Source organism: Saimiri boliviensis, chromosome 6 (genome assembly GCF_048565385.1).
Source record: "Saimiri boliviensis isolate mSaiBol1 chromosome 6, mSaiBol1.pri, whole genome shotgun sequence".
Classification (NCBI taxonomy): Eukaryota; Metazoa; Chordata; class Mammalia; order Primates; family Cebidae; genus Saimiri; species Saimiri boliviensis.
Window position 1 is genome coordinate 50225164 of NC_133454.1, and position 21613 is coordinate 50246776.

A 21613-nucleotide genomic window follows, 5' to 3' on the forward strand; every position below is an offset into this window, starting at 1 on the left:
CATAAAAAGCACTTTTATAAGAACCAAAAGTCAGTACCTAGTTTTAACTTCTGATCACTGAAAGAGGCACTGAAGAGGTAGGTAAAAACAATCTTGAATTGCCAACACAAACCCACCCTCAACGCCTGGCAGTGGTGACAGCGTGGAGTGTGTTTCTGTGCACTGGGGAGAGAGCAACTGTGAGGCATGGAACTCAGTGCTGCCCTGTTATAGCAGAAAGCAAAGCTGGACCCAACTCAGCTGGCACCCACCCACAGAGACAGCATTTAAAGCAGCCCTAGCCAGAGGGTGATTGCCCATCTGGGTGGTTGGAACTTGCGTTCCCACAAGCCTTCCCACTGCAGGCTAATGTGCTCTGGGGCTGTAACTAAACTTGAAAGACAGGCTAGGCCACAAGGACTGCAGCTCCTAGATGAGCAGCTGCTAGTGCTGAACTTGGCCCAGAGTCAGTAAATTGGAGAGCACACAACTTTCTGAGACACCAGAAACACTCCCTTAGCCACCCCACTTAGCTGGGGTGGCTAAGGGAGTGTTGGCATCACCCCCTCCTCATTCCAGGCTGCACAGGTCACAGCTCCAAAAGAAACCCCTTCCTTTGCTTGAGGGGAGAAGGAAGAGTGGTGAGGACTTTGTCTTCCATCTAGGATACCAGCTCAGCCACAGCAGGATGGGATATGGGTCAGAGTTGTGAGGCTGCCATTCTAGGCCCTAGCTCCTGAATGACATTTCTAGGCACATCTTGGGCCAGAAAGGAGCTCGCTGCCTTGAAGGAAAGGACTCAGTCCTGCAGCATTTATTACCTGCTAACTGAAGAGTGCTTGGGCCTTGAATAACGAGCAGCAACATCCAGGTGCTATGTTGAGGGCCTTGGGTGAGCCTATGAGACTTGCTGGCTTTAAGTACCAGCTTAGCCACAGTGGAGGAGAACAACAAGCAGGCCCTTGAGGTCCCTGATTCCAGCACTTGGCTCTCGTATGGCATTTCTGGACCTGCTTTGCACCAGACAGTAGCCCACTGCCCTGAAGGGTGAGTACCAGGCCAGGCATCATTCATCAAAGGTTGACCAAAGAGCCCTCAGGCCTTAAGGGAACATTGGTGGTAGTCTGACAGTACTCCCTGTGGGCCTGTGATGGTAGCCACAGGATGAAGTATCTCTTACTTTGGAAAGGGGAAGAGAAAAGAGGGGAGGACTATGTCTCGTGGTTTCAGTGCCGCTCAGCCACAGTACACTAGAACCCCGAATAGACCTCTAAGGTTTTTGACTCCAGTCCCTGGATCCTGGATGGCACCTCTGGACTGGCCTGGGCTCTGGGGGAACTCACTGTTCTGAAGAGAAGGCCACGGGCCTGGCCGGCTTTGCCACCTGCTGATTGCAGAGCCCCAACTTAAGTGAAAATGAATCACAAACCTAAATGCAAAATTTTAAACAACTAACCTTCTAATAGAAAACCCAGGAGGAAGTTTTTGAGATTTTTGAACAATGCAAAGGTTTCTTTCACTTGACACTGTTAATACAATTCCTAAGACAAAAACCTGATAAACTGGACTTCTACAAAATTAAAAGCTTCTGTTTTTTAAAAGACATTACTATGAAAATATAAAATTTTCAAATATTGTAAATATTTGCAAATCACATATATAATAGAGGACTTATCTCCTTAAAAATCTATTATCTGTCTATCATCTATCTATCTATCTGTCTGTCTAATCGACCTACCTACCTATTCCCAAATTCAATAATAATAAGCAACCTAAGGAAAAAATGGCCAAAAGTTTAAACATTTCATCCAAAAAGATACAGAAATGGTAAATATAAAAAGATGCTCAGCATTATCTGTTGTTAGGGAAATAAAAAAATCACAGTGAGATACTACTACACACCTGTTAGCAGGTGAACTTGTGCACATTGCTGATGGAGGGCAAAAATGGTGGAGAAACTTCAAAACGGTTTAACAGTTTCTTATAATGTTGAAACAGACTTACCACACAGTAATGCCACACCAGAGAAATGAAAACTTACGTTCATACTTTACACATGATTATTTATAGAGATTTTATTCACAGTTTCCAAAAACTGGAAAATAATTCAAATGTCCTTTGACTAATTAAAGAAGCTGGGATGCATCCATACTGCTAAATGCTATAATTCAGTGGCAACAAGATACACAAATAATATAATATGAATCTCAAATGCAGTATGTTAAGAGAAAGAACACAGAATAAAAAGGCTTCTATAACATTCTGAAAAAGGCAAAACCATAGTGGTAGGAAACGAATGAAGGGTTTATCATGGTCTGGGATTAGGGACAAGGGCTGAACACAAAGGTATATGAGTAAAGTTTTGGGTAGTGGAATTATTCTCTATCTTGATTGAAGTGGTGGTTACGTTTTAGACAAAACTTAGAACTGTAAACAAAAAAGAGTGAATTTTACTGTACATAAATTGTACCTCAATAAATTGATTTTACAAAAACCTGGATAGTCATTTCCCACATTTACTCACTGTCAGACTATTCTGCACACGCAGAAGAAAAGGAACTCCTTGAAAGCACAAATTCCTTAATGTTACGTCTATATAATTTTGTATGCACTTAACTACACAGTACTAAACTTGTGAGAGTTTGACTTATGAATTTTGACTCACAAAATGGTGTAAAAGTGATAGGCATTCAATAGAAACCATACTTCCAATTTTGAATTTTGATCTTTTTCCCTTGCAATATGCTGTAGTATACTCTCTTGGGAGGCCGGGCAGCAGCAGGTAGCCTCAGCTCCCACTCCACCACGCAATCACAAGGGTAAACAACCAATACTCTGCAGTGTACTACTGGGTTGCCAGATGACTTTGCCCAACTGGAGGCTAATGTAAGTATTCAGAGCACATTTATTTATTTATTTATTTATTTTGTTATTTTGTTATTTATTTATTTATTTATTAATGCATTTTAGGTTTTGGGGTACATGTGAAGAACATGCAAGATTGTTGCATAGGTACACACATGGCAGTTTGGTTTGCTGCCTTCCTTCCCCTCACCTGTATCTGTCATTTCTCCTCATGCTATCTCTTCCCACTTCCCCACCCCCTCTCTCCCATTTCCCCACAACGGACCCCAGTGTGTAGTGCTCCCCTCCCTGTGTCCAGGTGTTCTCATTGTTCAACACCTGCCTATGAGTGAGAAAATGCAGTGTTTGATTTTCTGCTCAGAGCACATTTAAAGTGGGCGAGGCTAAGCTGTGATGTTTGGTAGGTTAGATGTATTAAATGCATTTTCAACTTATGATATTTTCAACTTATGATGGGTTTAATGGAACATAACCCCATGTAAGCTGGGGAGCATCTGTACACAGCATCACTGTTATGTTATATTCCCATTTATCAAGCAAAACATCTATTAGGGTTTCATTATAGATACATAAAGTAGCCTTGCCACATCTTTCCCATTTTCTTTATGATAATGCCATTATCTTAGCAAAATACAGAAAGTAATATCTATTTAAGATAAATTCAAAAAATGTTTTATAGTCTCTAAAATATTCTCTCATCCAGTTTTAAGTCATTTGAAATGCTAATTTCTCTCCCACGGTCTCTCTAATTAGAATGTCATGGTTATAAGCCTATCACATCTTGATGATCTATTAACAATGATGTATGTTCTGAACTTGTCCAAAGTTTTAAAATTCTGTGAACATAGCACAACCTGGTTTAATCCCATTTTCAGTCATACTTCATGAAAACCATCCATATGCCAGTCCTTAATATATCAGTTCTAAAAAGGAACAAGTTTGAAAAGCCTGAGGTTCTCAAAGCATGTAAAGAGATATGTGCCTTTTAAAACATTTCAACAACTTCTCTGAAGCCCACGAGGTTAACATCAAATATTAGCAGGACAGGACAACAAGAACTAGAACAGATTGCTAAGAGTCAGTGTAGGTGGAAGACAGTTCAGCAGGTTAAAGAATTTGTAATCTGGAGTTAGTTAGAAAGACAGTGTGTAGGTGGCAAACGTCTACAGATAAAGTCAAGGTCAGAATCCAGGGACTTGGAGAAGGGCTAAGGTTAAAAGTTTCCCCTTGGAACTGTCCCTTCCTATCACATTACTGTAACTACTTGAAGCTAATTAAAGATGCCATTTATTGACCACCTACAATGCACTAGGACCTTTGCTTGCACTAAAACCATTGTCTCCATGACAAAGCTATGTGCAGTTATTATCACTCTTGTTTTACAAGTGAGGAGACCAAGGTAGGGGACAGGGTTAGAAGTTGAATCTTCAGGTTTCCGATCCCAGTGCCCTTACTTCCACAGTATGCTGCATGTTATAAAAATCCTTCCAGTTTTCAGGTTCATTTAGCCCTAGTGCACATTTTCCCAGACTTCTGATGACTCTGTGTTTTCAGACAGCCTTGCCATCCTTTCCTCTGACCCTCTCCTTCTCTCTCTAAGGCTCTTACATTTTTCTCCATCTTGCTTTTTTGAAAGCTATCTACTTTAGCTACCCTATAGCAGATTCATTCCTCTTTAAACCATCATCTTCCTGGACACACAGCGGCATTTTCATTTTTACAATATTCCTTGCTAGCCTGAGGCCAGTGCCAGGGTCTTTTTAAAAGTAAAAGTCCCACGGATCCATAATTACCCCTAATTTAGGGAGTGAAAGAATTTTTCCCCTAAAGGTAATTCAATTCGATTATTACTATCAAAGTATAAAATGGGTATCTTCACATGAGTATGTCTTAAAATATTATAGATGGACCTTCAAACAAAAGATAATTCTCTTTTTTTTTTTCAGAAATGGTAAAATGGCATAACGAATGAACTGGACTGATAGTCAAGAGACCTGTTCTATCTTAAATCTGTTGTTTAATAGGATATATGACCTTAAACCATATAAGCACTTAGAACTTTGGTTTTTTGATCTGAAATATTATTCATGAAATTATAATTAGAAATCAATCAGAAATTGATCTGAAATATTATTCATGACATTTAGAAATTATTTTATAAAATAATTTCTAAAGAGGTCTTAGGGTTCTCAAATTGCTAGTGTATGCGTGTGATAAGCTTTTATAAGCTAGAGTATCAGATTGTCTTGGAATGCTCTCTTAGGGTTTGGTCTTTTCCTTGTATTTACAATATTCGAACTGAATTTTTATTTCAGTTATAATGGACAGAATTACTAAAGGAAAAACAAACATTACCCTTCATTCATAATACACACACTTCTCTCTATAGCAAATAGACATAAAACACACCCCTGCACACACCCACACACATATATCCACACCCATAGCCCTCAGAAACACAAACATAGGTTTGAACATTGCCTCATCCATAAATCCAGGTTCCCAAAATGATAGGAAGCCACATATCTCCCCAGATAGCCTCCCTCAAATTTCTCATGAGGGAATTCTTTATGAATTTCTAAATCTTTCAGGATACATATCCCTTCTATAAACTAGCCCCAAACCAGAATTCTATTAAATCTCACCCTGACAATGCCATTTATTAGCTTATCTTCCCAAGTGCAGTATTAAGACTAGAAATCATCTCAGAGATAATGATGAGATTAAAAATTTCAAAGGCAGAGAAAGGGCCTCCAGGGGCTGGTGGACATTGCTCAAAAGCAAACAAACAAGCAAGTAAACAAAACCTGCTAAGGAATTAAAATGCCTTGAGAGTCTTTGATTTTAAATATTCATGCATATGTTGCATTTCCTACAATGATATGCTGAAGTTTAGACTAACAAAAATGTTCAAAATTATTTTCAAACCAAATGACCTTAATTTTCCCTAAAAAATCATTAAATAAAAATAACACAAAAGGAAAAATGTGCTTCAGTAATTGTGATATGGCTCAGACACATATTTATCATCAAGTGTTTTTGGAGCTGAATGATTTCACTTAGCTACACAAAGACTAGTTTCCACATTAGGAGAGAATCCTATTGTACACAGTCAAAGTTGTTATCACATTAAAATGGATTTTAGAGCCATAGGATGTTTTATGCAGAACTCATGGTCACCGCAAATAAAAGACTTGTAGTAGATAACAGGAAAGATAAAGAGGAATCAAAACATACCACCATACACACACACACACAAATCAAATTACAAAAGAAGGCAACAAGAGAAAAAGAACGGCACAAAGTAACTACAAGCCTAGAAAACAATGAACAAAACTGCCCAACAAAAAAAAGCCAGGACCTGATGGCTTCTCTTGTGAATTCTACCAAACCTTAAAGAAGAAATAATACCAACTCTTCCCAAACTCTTACAAACAATTGAAGTAAAGGGAATACTTTCAAATTCATTTTAGATGACCATCATTGCCCTGATATCAAAGCCAGACAAGGACACTAGGAGAAAATATAGTTATAGAACATCATCCCTAATGAACCTAGATGCAAAAATCCACAACAAAATATGAGCAAACTGAATTCAATAGCACATTGAAAGAATGATTCACCATAATCAAGTGAGATTTATCCCTAGGATGCAAGGATGGTTCAACATACACAAATCTAAACATGTAATCCATCACATTAACAGACTGCAGGACAAAAATTATATAATCATCTCAATAGATAAAGAAAAAGCATTTGACAATATTTAATGTCCTTTCATGATAAAAAAAAATCTCTAAAAAAATTGAATATAGAGGGATTTACTCCAACATAATAAAGGCTATGTATGACAAACCATAACTAACATCATACTCAATGGTGAAAATCTAAAGGCTTTTCCTTTAAGATGAGGAATAAGAGGACACCCACTCTTCCCATTGCATTCAACATAGTACTGGAAGTCCTAGCAAGAATGGTTAGGCAAGAAAAAGAAATAAAAGGCACCCAAATCATAAATGAAAGGGTAAAATGGTTTCTGTTTGCCAGTGACAGGGTCTTATATATAGAAAACTCTAAAGACTCCAACAAAAAACTGTTAGGATATGAACAGACACTTCTCAAAAGAAGAAATTTATGAGACCAACAAACATATGAAAACATGCTCATCATCACTGGTCATTAGAAAAATGCAGATAAAAACCACATTGAGATACCATCTCATAACAGTTAGAATTGCAATAACTAAAAAATCTGGAGACAGCAGATGCTGGAGAGGATGTAGAGAAATAGGAACACTTTTACACCATCGATGGGAGTGTACATTAGTTCAACCATAGTGGAAGACAGTGTGGCTATTCTTCAAGGATCTAGAAATAGAAATACCATTTGACCCAGCAGTCTTGTTATTGGGCATATTGGGTATATACCCAAAAGATTATAAAACATTCTGTTATAAAGACACATGCACACGTATGTTTATTGTGGTACTGTTCACAATAGCAAAGACTTAGAACCAACCCAAATGCCCATCAAAGATAGCCTGGATTAAGAAAATGTGGCACATGTACACCATAGAATACTACGCAGCCATAAAAAAGGATGAGATGATGTCCTTTGCAGGAACATGGATGAATATGGAACCCAGCATTCTCAGCAAACTTGCACAAGAACAGAAAACCAAACACTGCATGTTCTCACTCATAAGTGGGTAATGAACAATGAGAACACATGGACACAGGAAGGGGAATATCACACACTGGGGTCTATTGGGGGATGGGGGAGCTAGGCAAGGGATAGCAGGGGGTGGAGGGATTGGGGAGGGTTAAAATTAGGAGAAATACCTAATGTAGATGATGGGGGGGTGGATGCAGCAAACCACCAAGGCACGTGTATACCTATGTAACAAATGTGCCTGTTCTGCACATGTACACCAGAACTTAAAGTATATATATATGTGTGTGTGTGTGTGTGTATATATATATATATAAATTTAAAAGTCCAACTGAAAATGGATTAAAGACTTAAACATAGAACCTGAAGCTGTAAAACTGCTAGAAGAAAACTCACGGAAAAATCTTGATGTTGGTATGATAACTGAGTTTTTTTTTTTTAATATGACCCCAAAAGCACAGGCAATAAAACAAAAAATAGATAAAATGGGATTACATCAAACTTAAAACCTTCTGCACTACAAACGAGACAACAGAATGAAGAGACAACCTATGAAATGGAAAAAAACATTTGCAAACCATGTATCTGATAAGATTACTATTTAAACTATATAAGGAACTCAAATAATAAGAAAAAACATCTGCAAACCACACACCTGATAAAAGATTAATATTTAACATATATAAGGAAATCAAACAAATAGTAAGAAAACAATCCAATTAGAAAATGGGAAAAGAAACTGAATAGATATCTCTCAATTGGAAAATGGCAAAAGAAGCTGAATAGATATCTCTCAAAAAAAGACATTCTAATGGCCAAGAGGTATATGAAAAAAATGTCCAACCTCACTAATCATCAGGGAAATGCAAATTAAAACTGCAGTGAGAGATTACCTGATACCTGTTAGTATGGTTATTATCAAAAAGACAAATGTAAGTGATGGTGAGGAGGGGGAGAAAAGAGAATACTTGTACACTGTTGGTGGGAATGTAAATTAGTACAGCCATTTTGGATAACAGTATGGAGAGTCCTCAAAAAATTTAAAATGGAAATACTGTATGATCCAGCAATTGTATTAATGGATATATATCTGAAGGCAATGAAGTCAGTATTTAAGAAGGTCTCTGCACTCCCATGTTAATTGCGGCAATATTCACAGTAGCCATGACATGAAAACAATGTAACTGTGCATCAACAGATGAACAGAAAAAGAAATTGTGTCATAGATACAACATATACAGTTGGGTGTTATTCAGCCTTAGAAAAGAAGGAAATCTTGTTATTTGCAACAACACAGGTGAACCTGGTGGACATTATGCTGGGTGAAATGAGCCAAACACAGAACATGGAAAGGTAAATACTGCATTATCTCATTTACATGTGAAATCTAAAAATGTCAAATTCGTACAAATAGAGTAGAATGGTGGTTGCTGGGGGCTGGTCAGGGAGAGGGGCAAATAGGGGGTGCTGGTCAGAAGAGTCAAAGTTTAATTTACACAGGATGAGTAAGTTCTAGAGATCTATTGTACAGCATTGTATCTATGGTTAATAATACTTTATTGCATACTTGAAAATTGCAAAGAGATCTTAAGTGTTTTCACCACGCAAATAACTGTGAGGTGATGGATATGTTAATTAGTTTGATTGTAATCACTTCACATGTCTACATATATCAAAACATCACTTTATATGCTTTAAATATATACACTTTTTATTTGTGAACTCTACCTCAAGAAAGTTGGAAAAAAACAATTCTGGATGCCCTATTATAACTGCCATAACACTGAAGCACAAGGCAGAGGAGAAGAACATGTCTTATAAGGAGAGGGGAAGAATTGATAGGATCTACATCTGTTTTCTTTCAATCAATTTCTTTAAAAATTATCTACTGAATCTCTGTGCCAATCTCCAATACGCTGTGATTACAGTTCTGATATTATCCACGCTGTTAAATGGACATGGAGGGATACATGGTAGCTAGAGGTGCTGGCTTAGATCAAACAAACAAATGCTATGTGTATATATATAGCATTTGTTTGTGTATATACATATAAATATGTATATATACATGTGTATACTTCACAGATATGTGTGTGTATATACAGATAGCTATCATCTATCTGTATCTGTATATGCTCATGCAGAGCAATGCATACTGAGCATGGCCCATGTAATATGGTGGTAGCAGACCACCTGGCTGGTAATTGTGCTGTGAACACTTAATATCTGTAGCATCAAGATACTCATATCCACAGAATTTGCTCTTTTGGATTCTCTCTTACCTTGTTACATATTCAAGTTGCAGTGGGATTTAGACCTGTGGCTGTTCGTCTTATGGCCTGAGATTTAGTTTAAATCATCATTGTTGGACAGCTTGATGCTTAAGAGACTCACTGGTTTTATTTACAAAAATGGAAAAAATAAAAGAAAATGTAAAAAACAAAACAAAACAGAAAACCCAGTCCCCAACCTGCACTCTACCCGTCCCCATCACCCACACCAGCTCCCAACTTTTCTGTACTGAGTGGCCACAGAGACTGGGTCGTCTTGGATTCCCTCTGCCTCTGAGGACCCCAACAGACATCCGAACCCCAGGCCAGCCGGCCCCCCGCTGGAGTGGCCAAAATACTACCTAGCACAGGCCTCCACTTGAGGCACCCCCAAACTACCTATGTATCCAGCACTAAAGGGCCTCCATTCCCAGGAAGCCCCTGTGTATTCTAACACTGGCAGACACCCAGCACCACCCTCCCAGACCTGAAAGAATGTGAATCTCAGTACTACCTACTCCCCTAAAACTACCTATTTCGTGCTGACTGGCTTGCTACCTAATGCCGACTGCTCCCAGGCAAGGCCTCTGATGTAAAAACAAAAAAACAAAACAAAACAAAGAAATGGTTTACAGCAAGAGAAAGTTTACAAAGAAAGCACTCCAAAAATTGGGAGGACCCAGCTGAATCAATTCTCAGGCCTTCAGGAACTGTGGACTCAGGGCTTCTGTTTTTCTTCTTTCTGACTTCTGTTACTTTTCTTGCTACCGTGGAGGTGACTAATCCATACAAAGGCATGAGCAAGGGACGTGCACTCTGTCTAAAAATATGTAAAGCCTCAACCGAAGGTGACCCAGGGCTGCAATTAGATGTCCAGTCTCTGAAAACAAACTTCAGAGCTTCCTCGTGGCTTTTTTCTTCTGGCTCTGTAGTGTGGGGTGGGCAGGAACAGATCATCAAAAGGGAGGTTTATGATTCCAGGTGGCACACTGTGGCCACAAATAGCATTTCAGCTTTTGATCAATGAAGCTCATAGGGAAACTCCAAACCTAAAATAAATGCAAAGACTGCTTTAATCAAGGAGAGTCTCTGGACAACCGTAATTCCTGTGAGAGAACATGAGAATATGATGGAGAAAATATTCAACTATAGGTGTGATACTTTCCAACTCTTAATGGCAAGCTAACGACAGGGAAGGGAGGGGACAACTATAGACTATTTGGTGTTTTTTAAACCATATGAGGCAACCCTTTAAAGGATAGTAAAATTGTTTTGGGGGGGCATAAAATACTTTTACAATGGAATATAATTGAATGGAATAAAGGAGTAACTAGAAAAAAATCATAGTGCATTGCATGCAGTGTAGATAAGTTTTATGAGACTTTTTGGGTGTGTATGGGTGTGTGTGTATTTGTGTGTGTATGCATTCATGTGTCCTGTACTGGGGTTTGGCATGGTATTTTTGTGGGGAGGGGGAAGGTTGGTTGGTTTGTTTATTTTTTACCGTTGGTCCTGGTCAAAAACATTTGGTAAAGATTGCTGTAATTTAGCTCGTTGCCACATACTTTTGGGATCATGGGTTTAAAAAACTAACACTAAAATTGTAAACACTCAACACTGAGCTTTTTAAAAGCCTATAACTTTTCCTCCTTTTTGGCAGTGTTTATCAACTGCTTTGGCTTGAGGAGATAACCCGAGGTGGCAACAAGCTGCCTGAAAAAGTAAACGGGAGGTTTATAATGAAGTTCTTGGAGGCAGATAAGACCAGGGACAGAGGGCACCAGACAACACGTGTGTGTGTGTGTGTGTGTGTTTGTGTGTGTGTATATATATCTCAGAGAGATTTAGAAACGAGGACTCACTAGAAGAGAGGACACAGCAGGGTCAGGGGTGGGGACTGTTTTTTCTGGTAAACAATCTAAAACCTTGTTGTTCATGCTGAGATCTCGACGAGAAAACAAGTTCCAGTATGTGATGTGATTCCAAATCCAAAGAATTAACCTGAGCGTCAGAAACCAGGAGTCCTTAGAGTTTTGTTCTCTGCCTCAGGGAAACACTTTGTTTCTGAATGACAATAGAACTTATAAAGGAACTTTTGGAAAACCCACGATAACATCACCTTGTTCTGGAAATTACTGAAGAGGAACCAAAGTGTACAGAGCCATGTTGTGTTTATTTGATTTAATATGATTATTTCTCCTGTCCTCTTTTATAGGATTCTCACTTTGTTTCCAAATGCCACAGCTCGAAAATTACTGCTGATGTTGATATTTATATTAATTTTCTGGGTTATTTACTTGGCTTCAAAAGACCACACAAAGGTAGGAAGTTCCCTTTTAAAGAGTTTCACAGAAGGTCATAGTGACTTCATTTGAATGATCCCCTTTATCATGGCAAGAATTAAATGTTAAAAGCATATCATTTTAGCAGGAGAATGTGGTGAGGGGGGTTCTCTGTTCAGCATAAATCCCTTTGGCAATGTGTATATTATTATTGCTTTTTAAAATGGCAACGTATACATTATTATAGTTTTTTTTTTTTAAATGGCAGATGGATTTGTGCCATATCTGTACTACTAGGCACTGAAACCATACAGCCTCAAAATTCTCTCCTCTTCCCTTGGCTTCTGAGACTTCAAACTAATTATGTCTTTGTTTCAGTCTTATGTTTCTTCACATGGGTTTTCTTATTCTTTAAGTAGTTTAGTATAGTGTATTTTGGCTCTTCCCTATGAAAGTTTTTCTTAACTCACCTTGCTTCCAGTTTCTTTTCTTCTAAATCATTTAGTACAAAGATAATCTTTCAAAAACTCTGCTTTTATCATCTTCTGGTCCTGATCAAACATTTTCACTAATGACAGTATAAAGAACAAACTCCTTTGTTTAGTTATTCCAGTCCCTTTTACATTTGAACCCAAATACCTTTAGGAGTGTCTCTCTGGTCAGGCGTGGTGGCTCACGCTTGTAATCCCAACACTTTGGGAGGCCAAGGTAGGCATATCACCTTAGGTCAGGAGTTCAAGACAAGTCTGGCCAATGTGGTAAAGCCCCATCTCTACTAAAAATAGCAAAAAGTAACCAGTTGTTGTGGCACATGCCTCTATTCCCAGCCTCTTGGGAGGCTGAGACAGGAGAATTGCTTGAACCTAGGAGGTGGAGGTTGCAGTGAGCTGAGATTACGCCACCGCACTCCAGCCTGGGTGACAGAGTGAAACTTCATCTCAAAATAAATAAATAAATAAATAAATAAATAAATAAATAAAAATAAAAGTGTCTCTCTAACCTTTGTCTAATGCGGCCTTATCTCCAAGCTTCAAACAGGAAGCACCACAGTCTGAGGCATTCAGCCAATAGTATGAACTGGTTAAAAAAAAAGAAACCCTTCAGAGCCTGCTCTATAAGTATATGTTCTCTAGATTTCTTCCTCTGATCCTCTTCTCCTCTATGCTGGTAACTTTTAATTTATATGTGCAGGTCCTATCCACTATCAGTATTAGTGTTTCACAAAGAGAGGTCTAGGAGCCTTCTGCATAGAATACCTGTAATTATAGCTGTGGGTAAAATGCAGATTCCTGAGCCATACTCCAGAACTACTGAAATCTCAGTTTGAGCCTTGTTAATTTCACATAGGGGCCCACATGCTGGTCTTGCATCAGTGTGCCTTTGACATTAATGATTAATTTATAGAGAAACTGAAATTTTATCTTTCAAAATTGGCCCTTATAATCTCACATGCCCACATCTTTCAAGATAGTCCCTGGGCCTTGAGGAGTTGAATAACTTTAATTTCTGGCCCTGCATCTCAGAAATGCAGTTAATTTTGATTGGTATCTTCTACTAGGTCTGAAGATGAGGCATTAATTGCTGTCAGTGTTTTAAGTTTAGCAGGACTTGGTGTTCTTTTCAGACCCAGAAGTCAAAGCCATGTATATCAATGTCACAAGGACTTTAAAAGTACATGCAGGAAGATACAAGGATGTAACAACATTAACTAAAAAATTTTTTTTTAAATCTCAGTTTTTCCTGAGCAAACCAAATTTAATAATAATGACATAGTAATTATTTTGATAAAACTTAAAATCCATTAGTCCAGCTACCAAAAGGCAAAAGAAAAGAACTTTTGCAGTATACAGAATATTATGTTGGAAGAAGATGTTTCCTTTAGACCTTTAAGAAAATATTGTTAGCATCAGGCCACAAAAAACAGAACCCAAGGAAGAAAAAAAAAACAAAAACCTTTTTTGAACTGAAAATGAATTGAAGGGTAGTGTCACTATTTCATGCCTTTTAAAAGGGGAGAGAAAACCCAAAACCCATGAGATACAATAAAAGTTGAACTTTGGGTTAAAATTTAAAAATTTAAATCTCTTATAGTTTATTAAGAGTAAATCAATCCCTTTAGAAAATTTCATTGTTCTAAAAAATTCTATTCTTTAGCATGAGTTTTTTTACATCAAACCTGATCTCTAGAAAGATCATTATAATTTCTCTTTAATCATAGACAACTTGATCATATAAGAGTTTTTGAGTTTTTAAATAAATCCTCTTATTGTCACTTACTCACACTGTTCATGCGATGCTTGAACTTTCTGGTTTGTCCTGAACATCCCTCTTCCTTCAACAACCAGTCATTTTCCTCTAGGACTGAATTTACCATACAATTATTTCTTGTTTGAATTTTTTTTTTTGCACTAGCACTTTTCACTTTCTAAAATACCATATAATTTACTCATTTGTTATGTTCATTGATTATTGTCTATCTTGACCTAGTATATAGTAACCTTTATAGAGTTGAGGATTTTTATAGGTATTTATTGGTATCACAAGTTCCTAGAATATCTATTTATAGGTATTTATTGGTATCATGAGTTCCTAGAACAGGTCTCTGGTACATAGTAGAAGCTTAATAAATAACTGGTGAATTACAAAATAAAGACTGTTTAGTGATCTGGGTGAGAGGTAATGGTGGCCTGAAAGCTACTAACAATAAGGATGGAGAAAAGTTAATGAAGTGAGCTATAATTGACAGTAATAGTGATTGACTGCGGGAGATGAAGAGGTAAGTTTGACCAGTAGTTACATTCCAGGTTTGTACAACAGCATGACTGGTGATATCATTTACTGAAGTATTAACCAGAGTGGGAGAAACAGTTTTGGAAGATAAACGATGGATTTAGATATGAACAGTCCAGGTTTGAGGTCCTTTTAGGTCAACCAAGTGGAGATGTTGAATATATATAGATCTGATGCTGCGAAAGATCTGGCTTAGAAAAATAGATTTAGGAAACATCAGAACACAATGGCAGCTGAAGTCATTGTGGTTTGTGACATTTCCTCAGATGAGCTATATAGAAAAAAAAATTTTCTAGTGATATAACCCCAAGAAACCAAATAAGCACTGGTCTGAGGAGTGAGTGGTAGCAGAGAAGGTGTACACAGTATGGAAGAGGACTCTTGAGGAACTGAATTGATAGGGGTGGGGAACACATGATGGTTATGCTAGCAATTAAAGAGGGAATCAGAAGCTCCAAAAAATTTCCTTTTTATAATATGGGAGATACTTGAATACATTTTAATTCATATGGAAAAAGGCTAATAGAAGAAAGTAGAAAGTAGAAAAGAAAAGGTGTGGTTACACATGTTTGGCAGTGTGACAGGAAGTTGAATCACTAAGTGATTAGTCTTAGACGTCTCTAAAGCCACGAAGCTTCAGGAGCAGAGATGTAGGTATTGGAGGAGGAACTGCTTCCATGGATATTGAAGTCTATCTGGAGGATGTCAAGACGTTTAGTGATTAAGACTGGGAACCAAGTTCTTCATGATCTTCTGTAAATGAGTAAAAGAATCCAGTTGGACAAAAAATGACAGAGAAGAGGATGTTTATGTAGTCATTGGTGATAATTGGTTACATATAACATGGAGAACAAGATATCTTAGGGTCTTCTGAAAAAAATGTATCTCTCTTAATATATATAAATCTTTTGAAATATATGTATTTGAAATGTGTGCATATATGTGTATAAAACCCTGATCTTTATACTGTTCTAAAACCACTGACTGAGTGGATTACAAACAATACAAATTTACTGTTTATAGTTCTGGAAGCTGCAAAGTCTAAGATCAAGGCACCAACGGATTTGGTGTCTAATGAGGGCCTGCTTCCTTGTTCATAGATGGCTATTTCTTCATGTGTACGCATATGGTGGAATGGGCAAAGGAGCTCTCTGGTAATGGCATTAACTTCATTCATGAGGGCTCCATCCCCATGATCTGATCACCTCCCCAGAAGTCCCATCTCCTAATGCCATCACATTGAAAGTTGTAACATATAAATTTGGGGGAATCACAAATATTCAATCTATAGCAGCATTGGAGATGAGGTTACAACACGAATTCTGGGGAGATGCAAGCATTTCGTCTATGGCAATTCCAGTGTGTGTGTGTGTGTGTGTGTGTGTGTGTGTGTGTGTGTGAGAGAGAGAGAGAGAGAGAGAGAGAGAGAGAGAGAGAGAGAGAGAAACAGGTTATTAAATAATGAGACAACTGGGCCTCACATGAAATTGAGCATTAAATGCTGATCCTGGCCCTGCTACTATGATTTTAAAGACTTTCCCCCTTCTTTGCCTAATTTTAAGGGTCTAGCACAAAACTTTTTGTTTTTCCTTGCTCATATTTATGGCTCATATGTTGCATAATTCTACATAATATTCTTGACATGACAAAACCGTAGAAATAAATAACAGGTAAGTGGTTGCCAGAGGTTAATTAAGGAATAGGAGAGGGTAAGGGAATAGTAAGCATGGTTGTAAGACAGCAACATGAAGGAAAGGAAATGTTCTGTATCTTGACTCTGTCAGTGTCAGTAGGCTGGTTGATTTTACTAGTTTTGCAAGATGTTACCATTGAAAAAAACTCAGTAAAGGGTACATGAGATTTCTCTATAATTTATTTTTTTCTAAATACTTTTATGTTTTTAAAATTTTAGATTCAAGGGGTACATTTGCAGGTCTCTTATATGAGTATATTTCGTGATGCTGTGCTTTGGGCTTCTAATGCTCCCATTGCCCAGTGGTCAACATAGTATTCAATAGGTAGTTTTTCAGCCCTCACCACCCTCCCTCCCCATTTTTGGAATCCCCAGTGTTTATTGTTCTCATCTTTGGGTCCATATGTACCCAATGTTTAGCTCTCACTTATAAGTGAGAACATACAGTATTTGGTTTTCTGTTTCTGTGTTAATTCACTTAGGATAATGGCCCCCAACTGCAACCATGTTGCTGCAAAGGACACGATTTTCTTTCTTATGGCTGTGTAGTATTCCATTGTGTATATGTATCACATTTTCTTTATTCAGTCCACCATTGATACACAACTGGGTTGATTCCATGTCTTTACTATTGTGAATAGCACTACAACAAACATACAAGCGCAAATGATTTTTTGGTAGAGTAATTTATTTTCCATTGGGTATATACCTAGTAATGGGATTGCTGGGTTGAATGTCAATTATATTTTTAGTTCTTTGAGAAATATTCAAACAGCTTTTCACAATGCCTGAACTAATTTACAGTCCCATCAACAGTGTATGAGCAATTCCTTTTCTCTGCAACATTATTAACATCTGTTATTTTTTCAAATTTTTAATAGTAGCCATTCTGACTGGTGTAAGATGGTATCTCACTGGAGTTTTGGTTTACGTATCTTTGATGATTCGTGATGTTGAGCATTTATGTTTGTTGGCCACCTGTATATCTTCTTTTAAGAAATATGTTAGTGTCATTTGCCCACTTTTTACTGAGGTTGTTTGTGTTTTTCCTGTTGATTTGTTTAAACTGATTATAGATTTTTGACAGTAGTCCTTTGTTGAATACACTGTAAATATCTTCTACCATTCTGTAGCTTGTCTGTTTGCTCTGATGATAGTTTCTTTTGTTGTGCAGAAGCTCTTTAATTTAATTAGGTCCCAGTTGTCAATTTTTGTTTTTGTTACATTTGCTTCTGAGGACTTAGTTATAAATTCTTTGCCTAGGCCAATGTCTAGAAGAATATTTCCCAGATTTTCTTCTAGGATTTTTATAGTTTGAGGTCTTACATTTAAGTCTTTAACCTGTTTTGAGTTAATATTTTGTATACGGTGAGAGGTGGGGGTCCAGGTTTATTCTTCTACATATGGTTAACCAGTTTCCCCATCACCATTTATTGAATACATTATCCTTTTCCCATCATTTATTTTTGTTGACTATATTAAATATTAATTGGTTATAGATGTGTGGCTTTATTCCAGGGGTCTTGTTTTTTAATCCAGTTTGCCACTCTGTGTCTTTTAAGTGGAACATTTAGGCCATTTATGTTCAAACTTAATATTGATATGTAAGGTTTTGTTCCTGCCATAGCGTTGTTAGCTAGTTGCATTGTAGTTCCAACTGAGAAGTTGCTTTATGGGATCTGTGGGTTATGCACTTATGTATGCTTTTGTGGTAATAAGTAACATTCTTTTATTTCCATGTGTAGAGCTCCTAAAAAAGATGCTTTTCTTGTAGAGCTGGTCTGGTGGTGATGAATTCCCTTAACAAATACTTGTGTGGAAAATATTTTATTTCTTCTTCATTTATAAAGCTTAGTTTGGTGAGATATGGAATTCTTGGCTAGCATTTCTTTTCTTTAATAGTGCTCAAAATGGATCCTCAATTTCTTCTGGCTTGTAAGATTTCTGCTGAGAAGTCTGCTGTTAGTCTGATGGGTTTCCCTTTATAGATAATATGACCTTTTTCTCTAGCTGTCTTTAAGATTTTTACTTTTGTGTTGGCCTTGGATAGTCTGATGACTGTGCACCTTGGGGATGCTTGCTTTGGATAGTATCTCAGGGAAGTTCTCTGGATTTCTGTCATCTGCATGTCAACCTCTCTAGCAAGATTAGGGATGTTTTTCTGTATTCAAATAAGTTTTCCAAGTTGCTTACTTTCTCTTCTCTCTCAAAAATTGCAATGTGTCATAGATTTGATCACTTTACATGATCACTCATTTCTCAAAGGTTTTGTTCATTTTTAAAAATTCTTTTTATTTTTATTTTTGTCTGAGTGGTTGATTGAAAAAATTGATTTGATCTATAAAATTTCTTCTTCTGCTTGGTCTAGTCTATTGTTAAAGTTTCCAACTATATTTTAAAATTCCTGTAGTAAATTTTTTAATTTTAGAAGTTACGTTTAGTTCTTTTTGTTGTTGTTGTTGTTGTTTGTTTGAGACAGAATCTGACTCTGTCACCAGTCTGGAGTGCAATGGCATGATCTCAGCTTATTGCAACCTCCAACTCCCTGGTTCAAGCGATTCTCCTGCCTCAGCCTCCCGAGTAGCTGGGATTATGCCATGCACATGCTACCACCCCCAGGCACATGCAACCAGCCCCAGCTAATTTTTGTATTTTTAGTAGAGACAGGGTTTTCCCATGTTGGCTAGGATGGTCTCAATCTCCTGACCTCGTGATCCACCCACCTCGGACTCCCAAAGTGCTGGGATTACAGGCGTGAGCCACTCTGCCTGGCCTGTTTGGTTCTTTCTTAGTCCTGCTATGTCATCTTTCAAATCTTGGATCATTTCTCTTGCTCCTTTGTGTTGAATTTCAAATTTATCCTGAATCTTGTTGAGTTTCTGTGCTATTCACATTTTGAATTATGTATCTGTCATTTCAGATATTTCATTCTAGTTAATATACATTGCTTGGGAGTGAGTGGCATCACCTTTGAAGGTGATGAAACACTCTAGTTTTTTGTATTGCCAGAGTTCTCACACTGGTTCCTTCTCTTCTGAAAGAGCTGGCACTTCTTCTTCTTTTCTTTTCTTTGAATTTGCTATCATTTGGATGGGATTCTTGAGTTTTTTCTTGGAGGTATTGCTATGATGCATATTGTGTATGATAACTGGCTTTGTTACTTCATGCTTTCAGGGTGCATAGATTCATAATGGGTTCCTTGGTTGCAGATAGGTTGCAGTGTGTTTCTCAGATAATGCTTTTTGTAGCAATGTGACTTTGGTGGTGTAATTCACGCTGCAGTCTAGTGTGACATTTAAGAGTAAGAGATGGCAGCTAGGGGCAGGGACAGAGACAATTTGAGAAGTATGAAACATGCCCTCTCCCAGCACACACTTACCTTCAGTGGTGGTGGAGACACTGGAGAAGGTGTCTCTTTGAACCCATGCTCCCCATGCCCTCATAAGAAGAGCTGCTGCTAACTGTACTCTCAGTACACTGAGAAGAAAGGTGAGGTGAGAGATGACCCCCTCTCCACATCCATCCCTGGGCTTTGGTGATGCCACCTTCAGCAGCTGGTCCCATGCTTGCATTTTCTTTGACCCAAGGCGGGCTCTGGTGAACTGTGCTCCCCTCTCTCTTAGGGACAGATAGTGCTGAGGGTTAGATCTCCAGGTAAAGTGGGGTCTGCCTCCCTTCTACTTTTTGGAGCTAATTGGGCACTGTCCCCCAAATGGCTACAGGAGCAGGCTGGGACACCAGGATTGATACACACGAACTGGTTCCAGGTTGCAAAGCTGTCCCTGGCTACAAGCCTCACCACCCAGGAGAAACCTTGGCTTCAGAAACTCTCCTCTTGCTCCAGGCCTGTGACAGGAAAAAGACTAATTTCAGTGCCTACTGCCAGGGAACTCTCCGCACTCACCACTCAGTTCTGACTGTGGGTGCCCTTCTGCCTTTCCAGAGCAAATGCTGCAATCTCTGGCCTGAGCCTAAAATGCCTGCTGTGGCCACCATTGCAAAGTGACCAAAATGCTCAAAATGGTGTCACTTGTGGGTTTGTGGCTCAAGAGGATGAGGTCCGTCTCGGGCAAGTAACAAGGGCGGGAAGCTGTGGAGAGTGCAGTCTACTTATGTCTCAGTCTCACAGCAGTCTTTTGCAGGGTGGTGAGTACCCTCCCAAGGCTGTGTGGGTGCACCCATTCTCCCGCTTCTTCCTTAGAACCGTGTAGCAGCTACAGCCATGTCTACAGATAACCGGTGTCTAGTCTCTCAGAATGGCTTCCAGCTGAGGCTGCTCCAGGCTTGGATGCCTGTGGGATTCCGTGTGGGTTCTCTTTCTTTAGCGCTGTTTCTGTGTCAACTTTAGGCAGCTCTATATGTCAAACATGAGGGCCAAGTGATGGTTTTTCCTGTAGCCATGATCATTAAAGCCTATTTCAGAGCTTTGGGGATTTCTCTTTTACTGTTTCCTTTCTCTCACTCTCAGTCAGTTCCTAGCTGGGCAAGCTGCTTTAAATCCTCTCCTTACTTACTTCCGATGCTTCCTGTCTCTTTTCTGATGAATCCAAGCATTCTCTACTAGTTAGTTTCTTCAGAATATGACCATCTACTTACTAATCTGGCTCTTCTCCATGGAGGAGGCACACAATACATGTGTCTAGTCAGTCATCTCGATCCTTCCAATTTCTCTATTTCTTGACAATTGCATGTGAATCTACAATTATCTCAATAAAAAGGTTTTTTCTCTTTACTATACTTCTGTGAAGTTTAAAGACCTCATTATACACTGAATCTTATACAAACGCTATTTTCTTCAAGAGTTTAGAACTTCATATGGTGCACACTTTGCCTTTGTTGGGCCTTTTAAAAATATTCCCGCCTGGTCCCAGGTGCTACAGGTAACCTAAGGAAGCATATTAGAGTTTTCCTTCAAAATGGGAAACCTTCCTGCCCCATATTTCTGGCTAGAGGACCAATAATGGACACCTCAGAGAATGGGGAAGTGTTAGGGAGATTGTGGAAAAGATGAAACTTAAAAGAGTTATCCCACAAGTGGTTAATGAACTCCTGGGCTCAACTCT

At 38.3% G+C, this 21613-nt stretch overlaps 1 protein-coding gene across 4 annotated transcripts in view; it reads left to right on the top strand.

Moving 5' to 3' along the window:
- The window catches only part of LOC101043064 (NXPE family member 2), a 125046-nt gene that overhangs the window by 82767 nt on the left and 20666 nt on the right, over nt 1-21613 (top strand). For 3 of the 4 annotated variants that reach the window (XM_074400627.1, XM_074400628.1, XM_074400629.1), the window contains one exon: nt 12001-12106. The exons of the other annotated variant lie outside the window; for it this stretch is intronic. In XM_074400627.1, the coding sequence (XP_074256728.1) occupies nt 12001-12106 (106 nt within the window). The remainder of the gene's footprint in view (nt 1-12000; nt 12107-21613) is intronic. 4 annotated transcript variants of the gene reach the window in all.